This window comes from Heterodontus francisci, chromosome 45, assembly GCF_036365525.1.
Source record: "Heterodontus francisci isolate sHetFra1 chromosome 45, sHetFra1.hap1, whole genome shotgun sequence".
Lineage (NCBI taxonomy): Eukaryota > Metazoa > Chordata > Chondrichthyes > Heterodontiformes > Heterodontidae > Heterodontus > Heterodontus francisci.
In genome coordinates, this window is record NC_090415.1 from 16923377 (window position 1) to 16942629 (window position 19253).

The 19253-nt window shown below is 46.3% G+C and overlaps 1 protein-coding gene across 1 annotated transcript; it reads right to left on the reverse strand.

Moving 5' to 3' along the window:
- Window positions 1-2056: 2056 nt before the first annotated feature.
- Window positions 2057-16809, reverse strand: LOC137356426 (probable G-protein coupled receptor 139). Its single transcript, XM_068022318.1, has 2 exons — window positions 16605-16809; window positions 2057-2988 (listed from the first exon to the last, which is right to left on the reverse strand). The coding sequence occupies exons 1-2, from the start codon at window positions 16807-16809 to the stop codon at window positions 2057-2059; spliced, it is 1137 nt and encodes a 378-aa protein (XP_067878419.1).
- Window positions 16810-19253: the final 2444 nt, after the last annotated feature.

Below are 19253 nucleotides of genomic sequence, written 5' to 3' on the forward strand. Positions count from 1 at the left end.
GATGTAATTTACTATAAAATGCAGTGGAACGCTTTTAAGTGATATGCAGTGCAAACATTGTAACTGATATGCAGCGTGGCCATTGTAAGTGAAATGCAGTCCCACTAGTTTAAGTGATATTGTTATTGTCATTTTAAATCTTGTGCACTGTGGCCATTTTAAGTGATATACAGTGCGACCATTTTAGGTGTCATGCAATACCTGCATTTTAAGTGACATCCACTGTGACCATTTTAAGTAACATGCATTGTGGCAATTTTAAATGAGATATAACCATTTTAAGTAGTATGTAGTATGGCCATTTAAAGTGATATGCACTGCAGCCACTTTAGGTGACATTCCCTGTGGAAACGTTAAGTGACATGCACAGCAGCCATTGTAAGAGCTATGCTCTGTGACCATTTCAAGTGGCATTCATTGTGGCTCTTTTAAGTGATAGGCACTGCGGCCATTGTATGTGATATGCAGTGTATCCATTTTAAATGTTATGCCTTGCGACCATTTTATATGACAAGCCATGTGGCCATTTTATGTAACTTGCCATGGGGCCATTTTAAGTAACATGCACGCCTTCCATTTAAAGTAACTTGCCATGGGGCCAATTTAACAGATATGCTAGGCAGCCATTTGAAGTACTACGCACTGCGACAATTTTATGTGACATGATGTGTGGTCATTTTAAGTAATTTGCCATGGGCCAAATTTAGTGATGTTCACTGCCACCATCTAAGTGACATGCACTGCGGCGATTTAAAGTAACATGCACTGCCGCCATTTTAACTCACATGTACTGCGACTAGTTAAACAGAAATGCACTGCGGACATTTTACGTGGCTAGCCATGCGGCCATTTTAACTGATATGCACTGAGGCCATTTAAAGTGACATGCGTTGCGGCCATTTTAAGTGACAAGCATTGCGTCCACGTTAATTGACATGCATTGCGGCCATTTTAATCGACATGCAGTGCGACCATTTCAAGTGACATGCACCGTGTCCATTTTAATGATATGCCATGTGGCCATTTGAAGTGACAAGCACTGCCGCCATATTTAGTGATATGCATTGTGGCCATTATATTATGCACTGGGGCCATTTTAAATCTGATGCGTGGGCATTTAAAGTTACATGCACTGCGACCATTTAAATTGATTTGCACGGCCGCAATTTTAACTGCCATGCGTTCACGTCAAGTTAAATGATTCACTGTGGCATTTTATGTGACATGCACTGCAGCCATTTTAAAATAGGAGTCTTCTTTGGTGGTATTTTAAGCATTACCTATCAACGGCAGTGAATGTATGAGATGTCATGGGTTACAAACGAGTAGTAAATGTTTGTTAAGGGTTATAAAGGGTTACAGACGATTGCAAAGGGATATACAAGATTAAAAAGAATGATAACATATTGTAAAGAATTATAAAGGATGAAAAACAGCTAAAAGGACAATGGAGTATTTTAAGGAATTATAGCATTAAAGGTGTGGTGGGGGGGGGGTACAAATTATTATAATTTGTTGTAAAGAAATACAAGGGATGCAAAGTATTATGATGGTATTATAAAGATTATAAAGAATTATGACGAATTCTGTTTGCGGCTTCATGTCACGATATGGAACAGGCCCCGCTCCCACATTACCATCACCATGGAGATCAGCCTCCGCCTCCACCCCCCGTCAGCCTGCAGAACATGCTCCGGCCCCACTGTCCGTCTCCCTGAGAACAGCCCCTGCCCCTACATCACGGTAATTATGGGGAACAGGCTCCACCTCCACTATCCCGTCAGCATGTGGAACAGTCCCCGACTGCAGTCTCCCTGTGGAAACAGGCTGCTCGCCACCAAGGGAAGAGTTCATGCCCCTCTGCCCCTTAACATTGTGTCCGCCCCCTTCCTCCGTGGAATCACCTAAGTGACAGAACACGTCTCCGCTCTGTCTCCACATCTACAGGCCCCGCCATGGTCTGTCATCATAGCGACAGGCCCCGCCCCGATCTGTCACCATAGCGACAGGCCCCGCCCCGATCTGTCACCATAGCGACAGGCCCCGCCCCGATCTGTCACCATAGCGGCAGGCACCGTTTCGCAGCTGCTGGAAATAGGCAATGATTCAGCTGAAATGGATGTTTCAGCGCAATCTTCAATTGCTGCCTGAACTGAGTCTGGGTCACGGCATAAATCACAGTGTTTGTGCAGCAACTCAGGAGCTGCAGCATGAAGCCTAATTCCCGCAGAAACTTAGGTAGTATTACAGACCTATACCCAAACCACCACATCCGCCACCATATCGAATACACCATGAACACTGCCCATAACAGCATGAAATTGGCCGAGATAGCTAACAGCAAAATGATAGATTTCCTTCGGCTCTTCATCTCTGGATCTCTGCGACTCTCCCCACTGCTGTGAGCCCGAAGTCTCCTGCGTGATCTGCTGCTCACTAAAATGTATCTGACGGTGACAGCATTGAGCAGCAAAATCAGTACAAATGCGACCCCCGGGGTTAAAATGTTGTGGAGGAACTCTATTGTTCCCCAGATCAGAGAGGATCGAACATCCCCTGCTATCGCACAAAACCAGGGTTCGTTATACAGCCAATACCAATCTGTTAACATGAAATACCAAAAGATGTTCTTTAAACCGCTCACCACAGTCACTGTTCCCAGAACCACAGCCGCCGTTTTCTCGCTACAATATTTACTTTTCAGCTTCTGGCAACAAATGGCCACAAATCGATCAAAGGTGAAAGTGACGGTGAACCAGACAGAACAGTCTGTGGCTGCATAAAGCAGGACGGCGTGGATATTACAAGTCCGGACGGAAAACATCAGGAACTGAAACTGTTTCTTATAAACAATTGGAATGTGCCTCAATATCAGGTCGAGGATAATGGTCAGTAGATCCGCCGCAGACATGGCCACCAGGTAGCGAGTGACACATTTGGAGAGACCACACTTTTCCCGAGACAGGATTCCGATCGCCAGCAAGTTAACTGTGAGGAAGGGAAATAAACAGAACAATTCAATATCAGGCTCGATGCAACTTACCAGTTTGATTGAGGACATATTGAGATTAACAAATGTGTTCCTGTAACCAGTGATGCACTGAAATAATTGGATGTCAAAGAACAAGCGGGAAGGTCTGTCATACGGTGGAAGCCTAGAGAGATTAAATGACAAAAAATGACATTAAAATTGTTAAACTTAATGTTGATCATGATCCTCCACTTCATTCCTTCCTTGTCTGGTTTGTAAACTGTTCCGTCTCTAATCTCTCCCAGTTCTCATGAAGGGTCATTGACCTGAAACATTAAATCTGTTTCTCTCTCCACAGATGCTGCCAGAGCTGCTGAATATTTCCAGCATTTTCTGGTTTTATTTCAGATTTGCAGGTTCTGCAGCACCTTTCTCTTGTGTAGAAACCTAAATGTGCAATTGACTGAGACACACCCTCACCTGTGACAGGCAACATGGAATTCTATTATTTTCAAACAATAATTGGAAATGAGTCCACTGAAACATCTTGGAAACAAATAATCTCAATCGTCACTAAGTTAGCTGTAAACAAGGTAAATGATCATGAAATTATACATTAGGTTGGAAGTGAAAACAACTGTTGGAAAGAGTTCGGGGTGATATGTGCACATTTGTTACTGCTTTCAGTATGCATCTAATGATTATGGCAGAGACCGGGATTTCTGCTGGAGACAGGGAGCTGAAGTTACTAGAGCCAGCCGGGTTACTGACGAAGCTGTGAGGGGGACCACACCTTGGCAATTCAGAAGCCGGAACCAGCGTAATTCAATGGTGTTCAAGCCATTTACTGCCTGGTGCCGTGGTCCACATTACTTTAAGGATGGGGACCCCGCCTGACACGGCTGCTGAACACGCAGAGGGCCAGCCGCTCAGTAGTATCAGCAAAGCCACCGGGAGCAGTGCAACTGCCAGTATTAAACCAGGCCTGGGTGCAGGAACATCGTTGGAGGTCTGGACCCGAGGTAAGTGTGGACACCACTGCCAGTCAGATAGTCGGGGTCGCTGCCGGTAACACACTCGGCCTGAGGCCAGGGCAGGACTGTGACTGCAAAGCCTCAACTCAGGTAGGTGTGGCAAGAACACTATAGCCGGTCAGGGAGTAGGACCACTGCCAGTAATACACCAGGCCTCGGACCAGAGCCATGACTGGAGACCCAGACCCCAGGCAAGTGTAGCGACAAAACTGGAACCTGTCAGCGAGTGGGGTCACTGCCACCAACACACCAGAACTGGGGGCAGGAACATTGCTGGAGTTCCTGGACCTCAGGTAAGTGTGATGCGGTTTCTGAGGGCAATCAACGAGTGGGGGGGGGGGCATTGCCAGTAACACACTGGGCTCTGGACTAGGAATATCGCTGGAGCCCCAGAACTCAAGTACGTGTGGCGAAGACACCGGGGCCAGTCAGCGAGTGGAAATGGGGGTGGGGGTGGCGGGGGGTACAGCTGGGACCACACCAGGCCTGGGACCAGTACCATCGCTGGATTCATGTAACCCAGGTAAGTGTGATAAGGACAGAGGGGCCGGTCAGACAGTGGGGGCTACTGCCAGTAATAAGCCAGCCTGGGACCAGGACCTGTGAGGGATACCTGAACTTCAGATATGTGTGGTGACGGATGTGGCAGCCAGTCAGGGAGCGTGTGATGCTGCCTGTACTATAGCAGGTCTGGGAGCACTGCAGGTTCACTATAACCCAAGTAAGTTGGCGAGGTCACCAGGGCATGTCAGGGAATGGGGTAGCTACGAGGGAAGGGGTAGGCACTGCTGGTACTACACCAGGCCCGAACCTGCGCCCACTTTTCCACAGCATGGAACCAAGAAAGGTGTTTTGGGGTCATTGGGGCCGGTCATCAAGTGGGGACCACTTCCAGATCTACTACAGTTCTGGGACCTGGACTATCCTGGAGTCCCAGACCCCGGAGCAGTGTAGCGGTTTCGGTGGTGGGGGGGTGGCAGTCAGGGAATGGGGCCAACATCTGGTGCTACACCAGGCCTGGAACCAGATGTACTGCTGGAGCCCCACACCCTAGGTAAGTGTGGCGAGGCTTCAGGACCAGTCAGAGACCGGCGGCCACTGTCAGTACTACCCAAGACCTGGGTAGTATCTCAGATAAGTATGGTGGGTTAACCGGGATCAGTAAGGGAATGGGGGCCACTGACGTACTTCAGCTGGATGGGACCATAACCATCGCTGGACACCCACAACAAAGATCAGTGTGGCACTGTCTCCTGGGCCTGTAAGGAAGTGTGGGGTGGGCACTGCCAGTACAAGAATAGGTGTGAGACCATTGCCATCCTGGAGAACCACACCCCAGGTTTCTGTGTCAGGGCAACTGAGATAGCCACAGAGGAGGAGAAACTGCCCACAGTGCACCTTCCTGGGTGCATGGTCATCGCTGGAGCCACAGACCACAATTGAGATTGATTAAAAGGGCCAGTCAGGGAGCGGGAGCCATTGCTGGGTACTACACCAGGACTGGGACCAGGAGAAGCCTTGGATTCCCAAACCCCAGATAAGTGTGGTGGGTCACAGGCGCCAGTCCGTCGCCCTTGGAATGTGGGTGAGGGTGGTCGGTCAGCGCAGGGGTGTTTAACGAAGAGTTGGCCTTGGCTGCAAGGGGCCCATCCACAGGCCATAGATTACACACGGAGGACGACTCTCCCACTCCCTAAGGGTGGCTGCCTTGTTTTACTGGGTAGCCTGCATAAGTGGTGGGGCTTCCACCAATCGCTTGTGTAATTCCACTTAAAGGCCTCAGTTGAACTCCGGGAGACCGGAGACAGAGCGAGACAGAGAGGAGCACGGCGGGAGTGGAGGTTTAAAAAAACGCCAAATTCCCAGAGACTGAGACCGGAGACAGAGCTAGAGAGAGAGGAGCAGGGCGGGATCAGGGAGAGAGAGGAGCACGGCGGGAGCAGAAATAGAGAGAGGAGCACAGCGGGATCGGGGGGAGAGAGAGGAGCCTGGCTGGAGTAGAGAGAGAGAGAGGAGCGCGGCGGGATCGGAGAGAGAGAGAGGAGGCTGGCGGGATCGGGGAGAGTGAGAGGAGCATGGCGGGAGTAGAGAGAGAGAGGAGCACGGCGGGATCGGGGAGAGAGAGGAGCAAGGCGGGAGCAGAAATAGAGAGAGGAGCACGGCGGGATCGGGGGGAGAGAGAGGAGCATGGCGGGAGTAGAGAGAGAGAGAGTGGAGCACGGCGGGATCGGAGAGAGAGAGAGAGGAGCCTGGTGGGAGCAGAGTGAGAGAAAGGACACGACGGGATCAGAGAGAGAGAGGCGCATGGCGGGAGCAGAGAGAGAGAGAGGAGCACAACGGGATCAGAGAGAGAGAGAGGAGCACGGCGGGAGTGGAGAGAGAGGGGAGCAGGGTGCCAGCAGTAGGATCGGAGAGAGAGAGGAGCCCAGCGGGATCGGAGAGAGAGGGGAGCATGGCGCCAGCAGCGGGAGCGGAGCAGGAAAATATTGAAAGGTGACATCATAGTGTGGTCACAATCAGCAGTGAGAGCAGGGAAACAGAGAGCCACTGGGGTACGTGTAGAGGTAAGCTTTCACTTGAATTTGATTTAAATCAAACAGAGAATCAAACATCATAGGCAAGCAGGTAGATGATTGGTTTGGGAAGAAACTACCTGTTTGGTGAATACCCCCGAAGAGATTTAGGTCCATTTTATTCCTAACGTTTAATATAGTAGTGGAACTAGTGGTAAGCTTAATAAAATATATAATAAAATATATTAAAAAAGGGAAATAAATTAAATTATTGAATAAAATAATTAAGTAGTTAATTGAAACACATTAAGAATGTTAGCACAGGTGATGTGTCACAGCTGCAGCATGTGGGAGCTCTTGGATGCCAGTGTGATCCAGGGCAAACACGTCTGCTGTAACTGTTTGCAGCTCGAAAAGCTTCAGCTCTGAGTTATTGAACTGGAGTCCGAGATGCAGACACTGTGACACACCAGGGAGGGGGTAAGTTACCTGGACATTTTGCACCAGGAAGCGGTCACATCCCTTAGGATAGGGTCTTCTGATTTGGTCAGTGGTCAGGGACAAGGGCGTGTGGCTGCAGCTGAGGCAGGTCAGGGGACCCAGAGGGCCGGAGTGCAGGAGCCTCAGCCTTTGCGATTGTCCAACAGGTTTGAGGTTCTTTCAGCTTGTTTGGAAGAGAGGGGGAATTCAGGGTGGATGAGAAAGCTGATCATGGCACCATGGTATAGGAAGCCATTCAAGTGGAGGGAGATTAAAGGAATTCAGTAGTAGTAGGGGACAGTATTGTTCGGGGGATTGAAACTGTTCTGTGCAGCAAAGAGCGAGAGCCCAGACGGCAATGTTGCCTGCACGGTGCCAGGGTTTGGGACATTTGCTCAGGGCTGGAGAGGAGGATCCAGCCGTCGTGGTCCATGTCGGTACCAAAAACATAGGTATGACAAGAAAAGAGGTTTTGCATAGTTAGTATGAGGAACTAGGCACCAAATTAAGAAGCAGAACCTCAAAGGTAATAATATCTGGATTAGGCAAACCTAAGACTAAATCAACAGATAAGGCTAGAGGTTACAAAAGTAATAAAATGACAGAACAAAAGACTCTGTATCTGAATGCACAAAGTATTTGAAACAAAACAGCTGAACTGAGAGTGCAAATAGAAATAACTAAGTATGATCTGATGGCCATTGCAGACACAGTTTCAGCGCCATCAGTTGGATTGGTGGCCACTGCCGGTACTGCACAGGTCTTGGACCAGGCCCAACGCTGGAACCCGGACCCAAAGGTGAGCGAGGCAACGTCACCAGGGCCAATCTGGAAGGCCCGGGCAAGGGGAATTGGAGGGCTGGTTATAACGCCCAGGGGAGAGAAGTCCTGAGAAGTTCGGTGTTTCCTGGGCAGGGCCTCCGCGGGCCGCAAATTGCCAATGGATGAGGGAAACCCCCCATGCCCTATTTTACAATTCACCCTCCCCACGTGGCAGAGACCCCCCCACCCCACGACCCACAACACTGGTTAGATCCCAACAGGGGCGGGGGAGGACCTTATTGTCTTCATTTGGCCTGTCGGTTGGAAGGTCATCTTCGGCCCCTTCAGCTCCCAGCAAGATCACTTGACGGTCGAGCAACAATGGACCCTCATGGACAGGGTGTGGGGAGGTCATGGAGGAACTTGAAAATAAGGATGAGAGTTTTAAAATCAAGACGTTTCTTGATCGACAGTCAAGCTAGGGCAGCGAGCACAGGAGTGATTGATGAACGGGAGTTGCTGTGAGTTAAGAGAACAGCAGCGGAATTTTGGGTTACCTGAAGTTTACAGGGAGTAGATTGTGGGAGATCAGCAGGAGGGCATTGGAATTGTCCAGTCTGGAGGTAACAAAAGCATGAAGGAGGGTTTTGAGCAGAGGAGCCGAGACAGGAGTAAACTCACAGGAGTTACAGAGCTGGAAATTGCCCATTTTTGTGAAAGTGCAGATATGTGGTCAGAAGCTCATCTTGGGGTTAAATATGGCACCAAGTTTGCGAAGAGTCTGGTTTGGTCTCACACAGTTCTCCGGAAGAGCGATAGAGTCGTTAGTTAGAGAATGTGGACTGAACACAATAGTTGAAATCTGCTCAATGTTTAATTGGCACAACAAGTGCGTGAGATACAAACAGAAAGTGCTGGAGATAGTCAGCATTTCTGTCAGCATCTGTAAAGAATGAAACAGAAGTAATGTTTCAGATCTGTGGTCTTTCATCAGTTCTGAGTATTTGGTTTATTCATTCATGTGATGTGGGTAACGCTGGCCAACCCAGCATTTATTTCCCATCCCTCATTGCCCTTGAGAAGTCGGTGGTGAGCTGCCTTCTTGAACCGCTGTAGTCCCTGTGAGGTAGTTACACCAACAGTGCTGTTAGGAAGGGAGTTCCAGGCTTATCACCGAGCGACAATGAAGCAATGGCGATTTGGTTCCAAGTCAGGACGGTGTGTGACTTGGAGGGGAAATTGCAGCTGGTGGTGTTCTCATGCATCTGCTGCCCTTGTCCTTCTATTTGGTAGAGGTCGCAGGTTTGAAAGGTGCTGTCCAAGGAGCCTTGGTGCGTGGCTGCAGTGCATCTTTTAGATGGTACACACTGTTGCCACTGTGCGTCGGTGGTGGACCGAGTGAATGCTAGTGGATGGGATGTCAATCAAACGTTGTTCTGGATGGTGACGAGTTTCTTGAGTATTGTTGCAGCTGCACCCATCCAGGCAAGTGGAGAGTATTCCATCACACTCCTGACTTGTGCCTTGTCGATTGTGGACAGGGTTTGGCGAGTCAGGAGATGAGTTACTCGCCGCAGGATTCCTAGCCTCTGACCTACTCGTGTCGCCATGGTATTTATATGGCTACTCCAGTTCAGTTTCTGGTCAATATTAGCCCCTAGGATGTTGATATTGGGGGATTAGTAACGATCGTAACACCATTGAATGACAAGAGGAGATGGTGGGATTCGATCTTGTTGGAGATGGTCATTGCCTGGCACTTGTGTGGCGCGAGTGTTACTTGCCACTTATCAGCCCAAGCCTGGATATTGTCCAGTTCTTGCTGCATTTCCTCACGGTCTGCTTCAGTATCTGAGCGGTCGCTAATGGTGCTCAACATTGTGCAATCATCAGCGAACATCCCGACTTCTGAACTTATGATTGAAGGAAGCTCATAGATGAAGCAGCTGAAGATGGTTGTGCCCAGGACATCAACCTGAAGAAATCTTACCGTGTTGTCCTGGATGGTTAACCCTCAATAACCACAACCCATTCTGTGTTGCACTAATCTCTGTTTTTTATGAGCACGAGACAGAAAATGTAAACTAGAGGGTGAGGGGACAAAAGAGAGAATGGAAAATAGAGAAGGAGGGAAAGGCATGTTTGTGCTTCTATCCAAGCCTATGGATTGTGATTCGTGATTTTCCTGCGCCTTTTCCTGTTGAGTCAGATGACAGACAATCTTCATGCTGCCTCCTCATTTCCATGGATTCCATATGCCGCCCTTGGTGACTTGTTCTGCCTACTGCCAGTAGACTCAACAGGTGCCTAACTGCGTATGAGGCTGGCTCGTAGCATCTGGCATCACCAAGATTGTTCAGGAAGACGCTATGTTCCTGCTTTATGCCTTTTCTGAACTCCAATCTCACACTCATCCTGCTTTCTGGGATGATGTGGAAGCTGCAGATGGTGGGACTATGGACGTTCTGCTTTCCATCCCACCCTAATCCCACACCTCAACTCTCCTCTTATGATTTTATACTGTCCAATGATATCCAAAAACTGTTCCACTTTCTAGTCACAGCAGCTCCAGGAGACAGAGAGAGGGAGCAGAGAGCAGCAGCACAGCACTGATGGTGAAGCCCCATCATTTGGTTTGACATTCGCAGCCATCAGCTCTAAGATTCACACTGCGTGAACCTGAGAGACGGGTATCGAGGCTGAATTTACACGTGAGATTCGCCGAGCACTAATGGGCTGCGGACAGGTCGAGGGAAAGTGTACTTCATACACTCGTTCAACAGAGGCAAGGTCAGATAAAAGTTATAATACACGGGCCTCAGATGAGATCATTGCTGGAGCAGCAAACAGGAGAATATTAACGGGCGTGCACACTAAGATGTTGTATGCATTGACAGGCCTCTCAGACAGTTTGTTGTCACTGTCAAGGAGCATGGAGGAGTCCGGCTCCAACATGATACAGGACATTGCACAGAGTTTGAATCCATTCTTTCCCCTGTGGAAGTGGTCGGTAACTCCATGACAACATGACAGGACCCAGCCATGATAAAGCGTCTGGTGGCCATTGTCTCAGCTTTCACTGCAGCACAGATGGCAGACACCCAACATTTTAGTGCTGCAGTAGAAGATGTGACTGAAGTCATGAGATCCATGCTTGCTGCCATGCAGGATCGTTGCGGCTGCCATCGTGGCTGTGGATCTCATTGCTCAAAGGGGTTTTCAGGCTCTGACAACAATCCAGCAATGTGTGATCGAGTAGATTACGAGGATTGCTGATATGTCACCCCATGGGAGTGGCAGTGGCTCCGTGTAACACGAACCTGCTGTCCTCTCAGCCCACCGTGTCTGGTCCGATTTTCCAAGTGAACATTTCACTTCGGGGTATTTCGCCCCTTTCTCCCCATATTCCTGTGCATTCTTCCTTTTCTGGTAACTATGTCATTCCCTTTTGAATGCTTCGATTGACGCTGACTCCATCGCACTCTCGATATCCTAACCACTCACTGCATGATTTACTTTCTCATGTTGCCATTTTTTCTTTTGCCAATTACCTTAAATCTGTAAACCAAAATACATTCGATGCTGGAAATCTGAAAGTAAAAAGCAAGTGCCAGAAATACTCAGCAGATCTTCTTCTCCCTTCATAGATACTGCTAGACCTCCTGAGTTTTCCCAGCACTTTATATTTTTTATTACCTTAGATCTGTGCCCTCTCATTCTTGATACTTTCATGAGTGTAAACAGGGCAGCATTGCCGATGAACTGAGTGACTTGCTCAGCCATTTAAGAGTCAACCACTTACTGTGGGTCCGGAATCAAATGCAGGCTATACCACGTAAGGAAAGTAGATTTCCTTCCCGAAAGGGCATGGCTGTTCTCGTTGGATTTGTATAACCATTGAGAATGGTTTCATTTTCACATTAGGATAACTTTATAACTCTAGATGCATCAATTGAATTCTGCCATCGTGGTATTTGAACAGATTTCCCCAGAGCACGGCCAGGAGTTTCTAGATTACTAGTCCAATCACATTACCACTTCACCACCACTTCCTCATTAACCGATTGCACATGGAGTAGGGGTCATAGATTGTCAGGTTGGACATAGCGATACAGAGAGAATATGAGGAAGATTTTTGTTCATGCAGCAGGTGGTAACGACCTTGATCTCTTTGTCCATGAGTGTGGTGCAGGGGGAGAAAATCAATGTTTTCAAAAGGAAACGTATGGGCACCTGAAGGCTGCGGGGATGGAGCGAGGGAGTGGGACTTGATGAATTGTTCCACAGAGAGCTGTCATGTACTCGATGGGCTGAATGGTCTCGTTCTGTAACGTAAATGATTGTATGACAAAATGACTCTCCATGGATATGAATCAGAGTTGTCTCACACACTGCTCCTGGGTTAGCTGTCGGTAAGTAACGTTCCCTGGAGAGCCCTGGATGGGTGCGGCAGAGCCCCCCTCTTCCTCCCTCTTTACAGAGCTTCCCCTCTCTGCAGCCTCTTCTCCATTTGGTGGCCATGTGTCAGACCCAGAGACATGTAACTACAGTCCCCATACCTCGTCCAGAGTTGGATCACCAAATCCCCTGACCTCCCTGAATATCTGCAGCAGCTCATAACTCAACCTCCAGCAAAACATCCACAGCAGCTCCACTCACTTTACAATAGTAGAAATAATTCAAATGCTCCTCACCTACAAGTTGGTTGTCAGATCCTTTTAAATAACGCTGGAGGTGATCCTCGTGCTGCTGAGCAAAGGTTCAGCTGAAAGTGACTAACACAGTCAGTCAGTGGACACACACAGACCAAGTTACAAAGAGGTGCAATAAAGTTTTCAGACTAGTGCACTGATGACACGTTCAAACATCTCCTCACACTAACAACACATGATTTTTATGTCCAGGCTAGAGCTATGCCCAGCATGGGACACTGTGCAGGTCGCACTAGCAGTGGACGGCTGTGTAGATGCACTCATTTTATGGATCCAGGCCTCCACAGTATCGGCACCAGGGGCCCCGTACTGCCAAAAATCACACGCGGGGAAGATAGAAAGGGAAAGAGAAAATCGTTTTGGAAAGTTACAGGGTGGAGGTGGCTGGCAGATCAACTCGTACTGTTTTATTGATCCAGGCTTTCCAGAGTTCTGGCACCGGTAGTACCATGGAGGTGACAATCACGACAAGGGTCGGATACAGAGGAAAAGAAATTCACTTTGAAAGAGAAATGGAAAAAAAATGTTGAAGGCAAAAGAATTGTCGGAATATCGGAAATTGACAGGTGAGTGGGACTAATTGGAGAGATGAGGCCGTGGAGGAACTTAAACAGTCAAGTGTGGATTTAACAATGACATGGATAAGGGCTTATATAGCAGATGGGCTGAGGCACAGATGGAGATGGGTGGGAGAATACGCAGGTTGCTTACAGTCTAATTCAGCCTCAGACTTTTGCCAGGCTGGTGTATGCAGTTCACGGGTAGGTCGTGGATTTGGTGATGGAGTCCAATGGCACAAGAACATATGAGTTAGGAGCAGACGTAGGCCATTCAGCCTTTCAAGCCTGCTCCACCATTCAAGAAGATCTGTTTGTGTATCGAATTCCTCACTCCCATGTACCCCCGATAACCTTTGATTCTCTTGCCCAACAAGAATCTATCTACCTCCGCCTGAAAAATATTTAATGACCCGCCTCCGCCACCTTCTAAGGCAGAGAGTTCCAAAGCTGCACACCCCTCTGAAAGAAAAAAAAAATCTCCTCATCTCTGTCCTAAGTGTGCGACTCCTAATTTTACAACAGTGCCCTCTAGTTCTGGATAAGAGGGAACATCCTTTCCTCATCCGCCTTTTCAAGACCGTTCAGGATCTTATATACTTCTAGCAAGTCTCCCCTCAATCTTCTAAATTCCAGTCAAAACAAACCCATTCTATCCAACCTTTCCTCAGAAGACAACCCGCTCATTCCAGGTATCAATCCAGTAAAGCTCACATGAACCACCTCCAATGCATTTGCATCCTTCCTTAAATAAAGAGATCAAAACTGCACACAGTATTCGAGATGTGGTCTCACCAATGCCCTGTATACATGAAGCATAACATCCTTATTTTTATTTTCAACTCCTCTCGTAATAAAGGATAACATTCCATTAGCCTTCTTTATGACTTGCTGTACTTGCATGCTAACTTTTTGCAACTCCAGTACTAGAACACCTAGATCCCTCTGCGACTCGGAATTGTGCATTCGTTCTCCATATTAGTAATACACCGCCTTTTTATCCATCCTGCCAAAGTGAACAACTTCACATTTTCCCACATTATATTCTATCTTTCAGATTTTTACCTACTCACTCAACCTGTATCGTTCTGCAACCTCCTTATATTCTCGTCACAGCAACGTTTCCACCCTACATTTGTGTCATCTACAAATTTAGCTACCATGGCATCACTCTCCGAAGTCATTGATATCAATTGTAAAAGATTGAGGCCCCAGCATAGACCCCTTCGGGACTCCACTGGTCACACCCGACCAATCAGAAAAGGCCCAATTTACATGTACTCTCTATTTTCTTCCAGCCAGCCAATTTTATCTCCATGCTGATGGGTTACCCCTGACATATGAGCTCCACCTTGCACAATACCTTTGATGGACACCTTATCAAATGCCTTCTGGAAATCCGAGAACCGTACATAAACTGGCTTCCCTCTGTCCACAGCGCATGTTACTCCTTCAAAAAACTTCAATAAATTAGTTTATTTCCCTTTCACAAATATCCGACTATTCCCGATTACCTTGACTTTTCCTGAGTGCCCAGGTCTAGCCTCCGGAATCATCGATTCTAATAACTTCCCACGATAGACGTCAAACTAACTGGCCTATAGTTACAGTGTTTCTGCACCCACCCCCCAACCTCCCCACCCCCCACCCTCCGCCACCGGCACCCCCCCCTCCCGACCCAACTTCTTTAATCGAGACGTTATATTTGCTACTTTCTGATCAAATGGAACTTTTTATGAATCCAGCGAATTTTGATAAAAATAACAACAACGCATCTCCGACCTCGTTAACCACCTCTTTTAAGACCCTGCAGCCCATCAGGACCCGGGTGCCTTTAAATCCGCAGCTCCATCAGTTTGCTGAGTACCACTTCACTGATGACTGTAATTTTCCCAGGTTCCTCTCTTTCTTCCACCTCCTGATTTATATCTATTACTGGAATGTTTGTTCTGTAATCAAGACAGAAGCAAAATGTGTGTTCATTTTATCCCCCATTTCCTTATTATCTACTATGAACTCACCATTCTCACTCTCCAGAGGATCAACAATCACTTTACTTACTTTTTTTCTTTTCCAAATACCTGTAGAAACTCTTGCTATCTGATTTTACATTTCAAGTGAGTTTCCTCTCATACTTTAATATATTTCTCATGATTAACCCTTTAGTCATTCTCTGTTGTGCTTTATATTCTGACCAATCTGCACAATTATATGCTTTTTTCCCCTTAAGTTCGATGCTTTCCTTAATTTCATTAGTTATCCATGGATGGTGGGTCTTCCTCTCAGAATATATATTCCCAATAGGGATAAACTTGTGCTGAGCATTTTGAAAAATCCCCTTAAATGTCTTCCACTGCTTCTCTATTGATCTACCTCCTAGTCTAATAACCCAGTTCACTTCAGCTAGTTCAGCGTCCATGCCCACATAGTTGCCCTTATTTAAGTTTAAAATAATAGCCTTAGACCCACTCTTTTCTCTTTCAAACTGGATGGCAAATTCAATCATATTGTCATCTCTCCTACCGTGAGGTGCCTTTGCTCTGAGGCTATTAATTAATCCTGTTACATTACACATTATCAAGTCTAATATAACCTGGTCTCTGGTTGGTTGCTGAACGTGCTGCACTAGGAAACTATCTTGAATCTATTCTATGAACTCATCATCCAGGCTACTATTGCTGATCTGATTTTTCCAGTTTATATGTAGATTAAAATCACCCATGATTATTACCATTCCTTTATCACAATCAACCAATATTTCTTCATGTATAATTTGCCCTACAGTGGGATTACTGTTAGAGGCCTGTATACCACCCCCACTAGTGACTTTTTCCCCTGCCATTTCTCATTTCCACCCAAACCGATTCTACATTCTGATCTCATGAACCAAGGTCACCTCTAACTATGGCACCAATGCCATCTTTGATTAACAGTGCTCCCCTTCCACCTTTACGTCGCTCCATATTCTTCTTTAATGGCATATCACCCTCAATATTTAGGAAACAACACTTGTCGTCTTGCAGCTATGTCTCTATAATTGCTTTCAGATCATATTTATTTACGCCAATGTACACGTGCATCTATTTTTTATGAATGCTAAGTGCATTCAGAACACAGTCTTTAGCGTTTTTTTGCCATCATTGTAACATCTAGTTTTGACTGTTAGCATTGTATAAGATTTGAGTTTTCTCTCTCTCCGTTCCTGCCATGGTCTGACCTTCATTTCCCATGTTACTATTATACTGTTCTGGCTTGACTCTACCCCTTGATGTGCTACATCTACACTGACTACAGCCGTCCCAAATTTGAAATTACAAGTACAATATTGCGATGAATCAGGACTTACAACTCTCATAGCTGGAAATAAAGAGTTACCAGGGCAGCAAAGCAGCAGAGTTGATTGAGTAAATACAAAGGGCTCCAATACATGTAGCAATGCTTTATAGAAATTAGATCTGGATATAAAGATTTTCGAGGAATAACGGCAGCAACAAGGAGGACAATGTAATTGACCAGGACAGTAATGCCGTTACACATGGTTTATGAAATTAATAGCTGGATCGAGTGAGACTTACCGGGGACACCAACAATAGCGAGGATGGGATAGTAAAAGTATTGAATAATCCGAAGTGCGAGTTGCATCCGATATTCTAATGAAAGCTGATCATGATATTTAGAAAAAATATAAAGATCCCAGGATAAAGTCCTGCCTATTGTTGGAACAAAACTCCTGTCCATTGTTGTAACATTCCAATCTATTGTTCTCAGATTCTGATCCATTGTTGTAGCATTCAAAACTATTATGATCAGATTCTGATCTATCCTCTCTCTCTCTCTCTCTCTCTCTCTCTCTCTCCCTGGACCTGCGGATCCCTTTTAGTGCTGGTGTTGATGCTCGGCTGATACCATGGCATAGCACATAGAAAGGAGTCTCTTATTAATAGAAGAGAAAAACACTTCAGTGACATAATTAAGGTCCATGGAGGCTGACATTAGTTACATTCACTGAACAAACAGGTTCAGTTAACCCCTTATAATCCAACACTTTTTGCACCATGACAAAGTAGAACATTATCCATTCCGGATGGAATATTTGAGAGCAAGAACGGTGGAAATAGCGGAGGCAGTGGCCAGAATCTGTCAATCCTCTTTGGATGTGTGAGCGTTGACAGGGAACTGGAGGGTTAGAAATGTAACACGCATTTTCTGTTTAAAAAGGAGAGATAGGGTAACCCCTCCAATGAGAGCCTCGTCAGTCGAACATCTCCATTGAGAAAAAATCCGGAGGTCACAACCCAGAGAAAAGTATTTGTTGGTTCAATAAACATGGGATAATAACTCACAAACAACACAGATATGCTAATGTCAAATCTTGTCTGCAAACATGAACAACCAGTTATATTTATATAGCGCATTTAACATGATAAAATATCAAATGGTGCTTCACAGGAGCATTATAAAACAAAGTATGCCAGCGAGACACAACAGGAGATATTCAGTCAGATGGTCAAAAGCGTGGACAAAGAAGTAGGTTTGAAGGAGCGTCTTAAAGGAGGGTAGCGAGGTGGAGAAGCTGACAAGTAAAGGGAGGATGTTGCAAAACTTCGGGCCTGGGCAGCTGAAGGCCCGATGGCAAGTGGTGTAACAAATAATATGAGGGATGCAGAACAGGCCAGCATTAGAGGAGTGCAGATACCTTGGAGGATTGTGTGACTGGTGGAGATTACAGAGATAGGTAGGGAGCAATACCATGAAGGGATCTAGATACAAGATTTCGAATTTTAAACTCGAGTCATAGCCTGACTGGAAGCCAATGTGGATCAGTTCAGATACGGACAGCTGCGTTTTGGATGACCTCAAGTTTACCAAGAGCAGAATGTGAGAGACCAGCCAGGAGTATATTCAAATCTGTAATTGAAAACATGTCTCACTAATGGTGCCATGAAACTACCATCAGTATTTTTTTGTAACACACTGTCTGGTTCACTAATGTCCTTTAGCAAAGGAAATCTCTTGTTCTTAAATGGTCTGGCCTGCACGTGACTCCAGCTCCAGACCCACAACAACGTGTTTGACTCTTCACTGCCCTCTAAAATGGCTTAGCAAGACATTCAGTTGTCAAGGGCAATTAGGAACAGGCACCAAATGCAGACCTTGCCAGCAACACCAACATTTCATGAAACACATTTGATTTAAAAAAAGGAATGGTCAAGTTTAAAGGTACCAAAAACACGACTGAGCGTTTCAGCAACAAATGAACTGAGACAGGGGGAAGTCGGGCACTGTTACTGAGGTGGAAAAAGGTGGCTGCAGTGATGGTACGAATATATGGGTAGAATTTCACTTCGTGGTCAAATAAGACACCAAGGTTGCAAACAGACTGTCTTCTGATGATGGGTCACAGAAATGAAACGTCAACTTTGCTTCTCTCTCCACAGATGCTGCCAGACCTGCTGAGTTTTTTATTTCCAGCACGTTTTGTTTCTCTGTCTTAATATCAGATTGTTACCAGGGAGAGGAATGGAATCGATAGCAAGGGAATGGAGTTTATATCAGGTAGTGAAAACAATGGCTTCAGTCATCCCAATATTTTATTGGAGGGAATTTCTGCTCATCCAGTATTGGATTTAGCAACAGTAGAGGAGTGGAGAGAGGTCGTGGTGAGGTAAACCTGATATCATTCTTTGAGAAAACAATGGAGATGGTTGATGTGGGTGGTGTGATTGCAGTTATATATATCGACATTCAAAAGGCGTTTGATCAAATAACATTCAATAGACAGGTTAGGAAAACTGAGCTCTATGGATTAAAGGGGCAGTGGCAGTATTTGACATGTCGCTCCAATACACTGCTTGTGACCCCTCGACCTCATTTTGGGTAATCTGTGACCCTAGGTCAGACCTTACAGTGGTGTAGGAGAGGGAACACACAGGGCGGGATCAGAGCTTGGTTTATGAGAAATAATAAACTCAGTTGGCCATGAGCTATCATTTCTGGGAACAATAGGACATTTGGAAACAGAGATAACGTTTATCATCTGTCAAACGCTTGTGGTTATTGCTAAAACAAGCAAGGAAGTTGAGACAGAGGGAAAGAATGTATACTCAAACACGTGTGATCTTCGTTGGACTGGTTAGGGAATGTCTCGACAGAAAGGGAGCTTAATCTTGGTCAAAAGTGCCTGTTCATCGCTAAGAAAGGTTGGGAACTTTGAGCTGGTTTTG

Excerpts from the sequence above, each read along its gene's own strand:
- LOC137356426 (XM_068022318.1), bottom strand. The coding sequence starts at position 16,809 with ATGGATCAGAATCTGAGAACAATAGATTGGAATGTTACAACAATGGAC. Across the intron at positions 2,989-16,604 it reads CGCTATTGTTGGTGTCCCCG|TTAACTTGCTGGCGATCGGA; the intron begins GTAAGTCTCACT and ends CCTTCCTCACAG.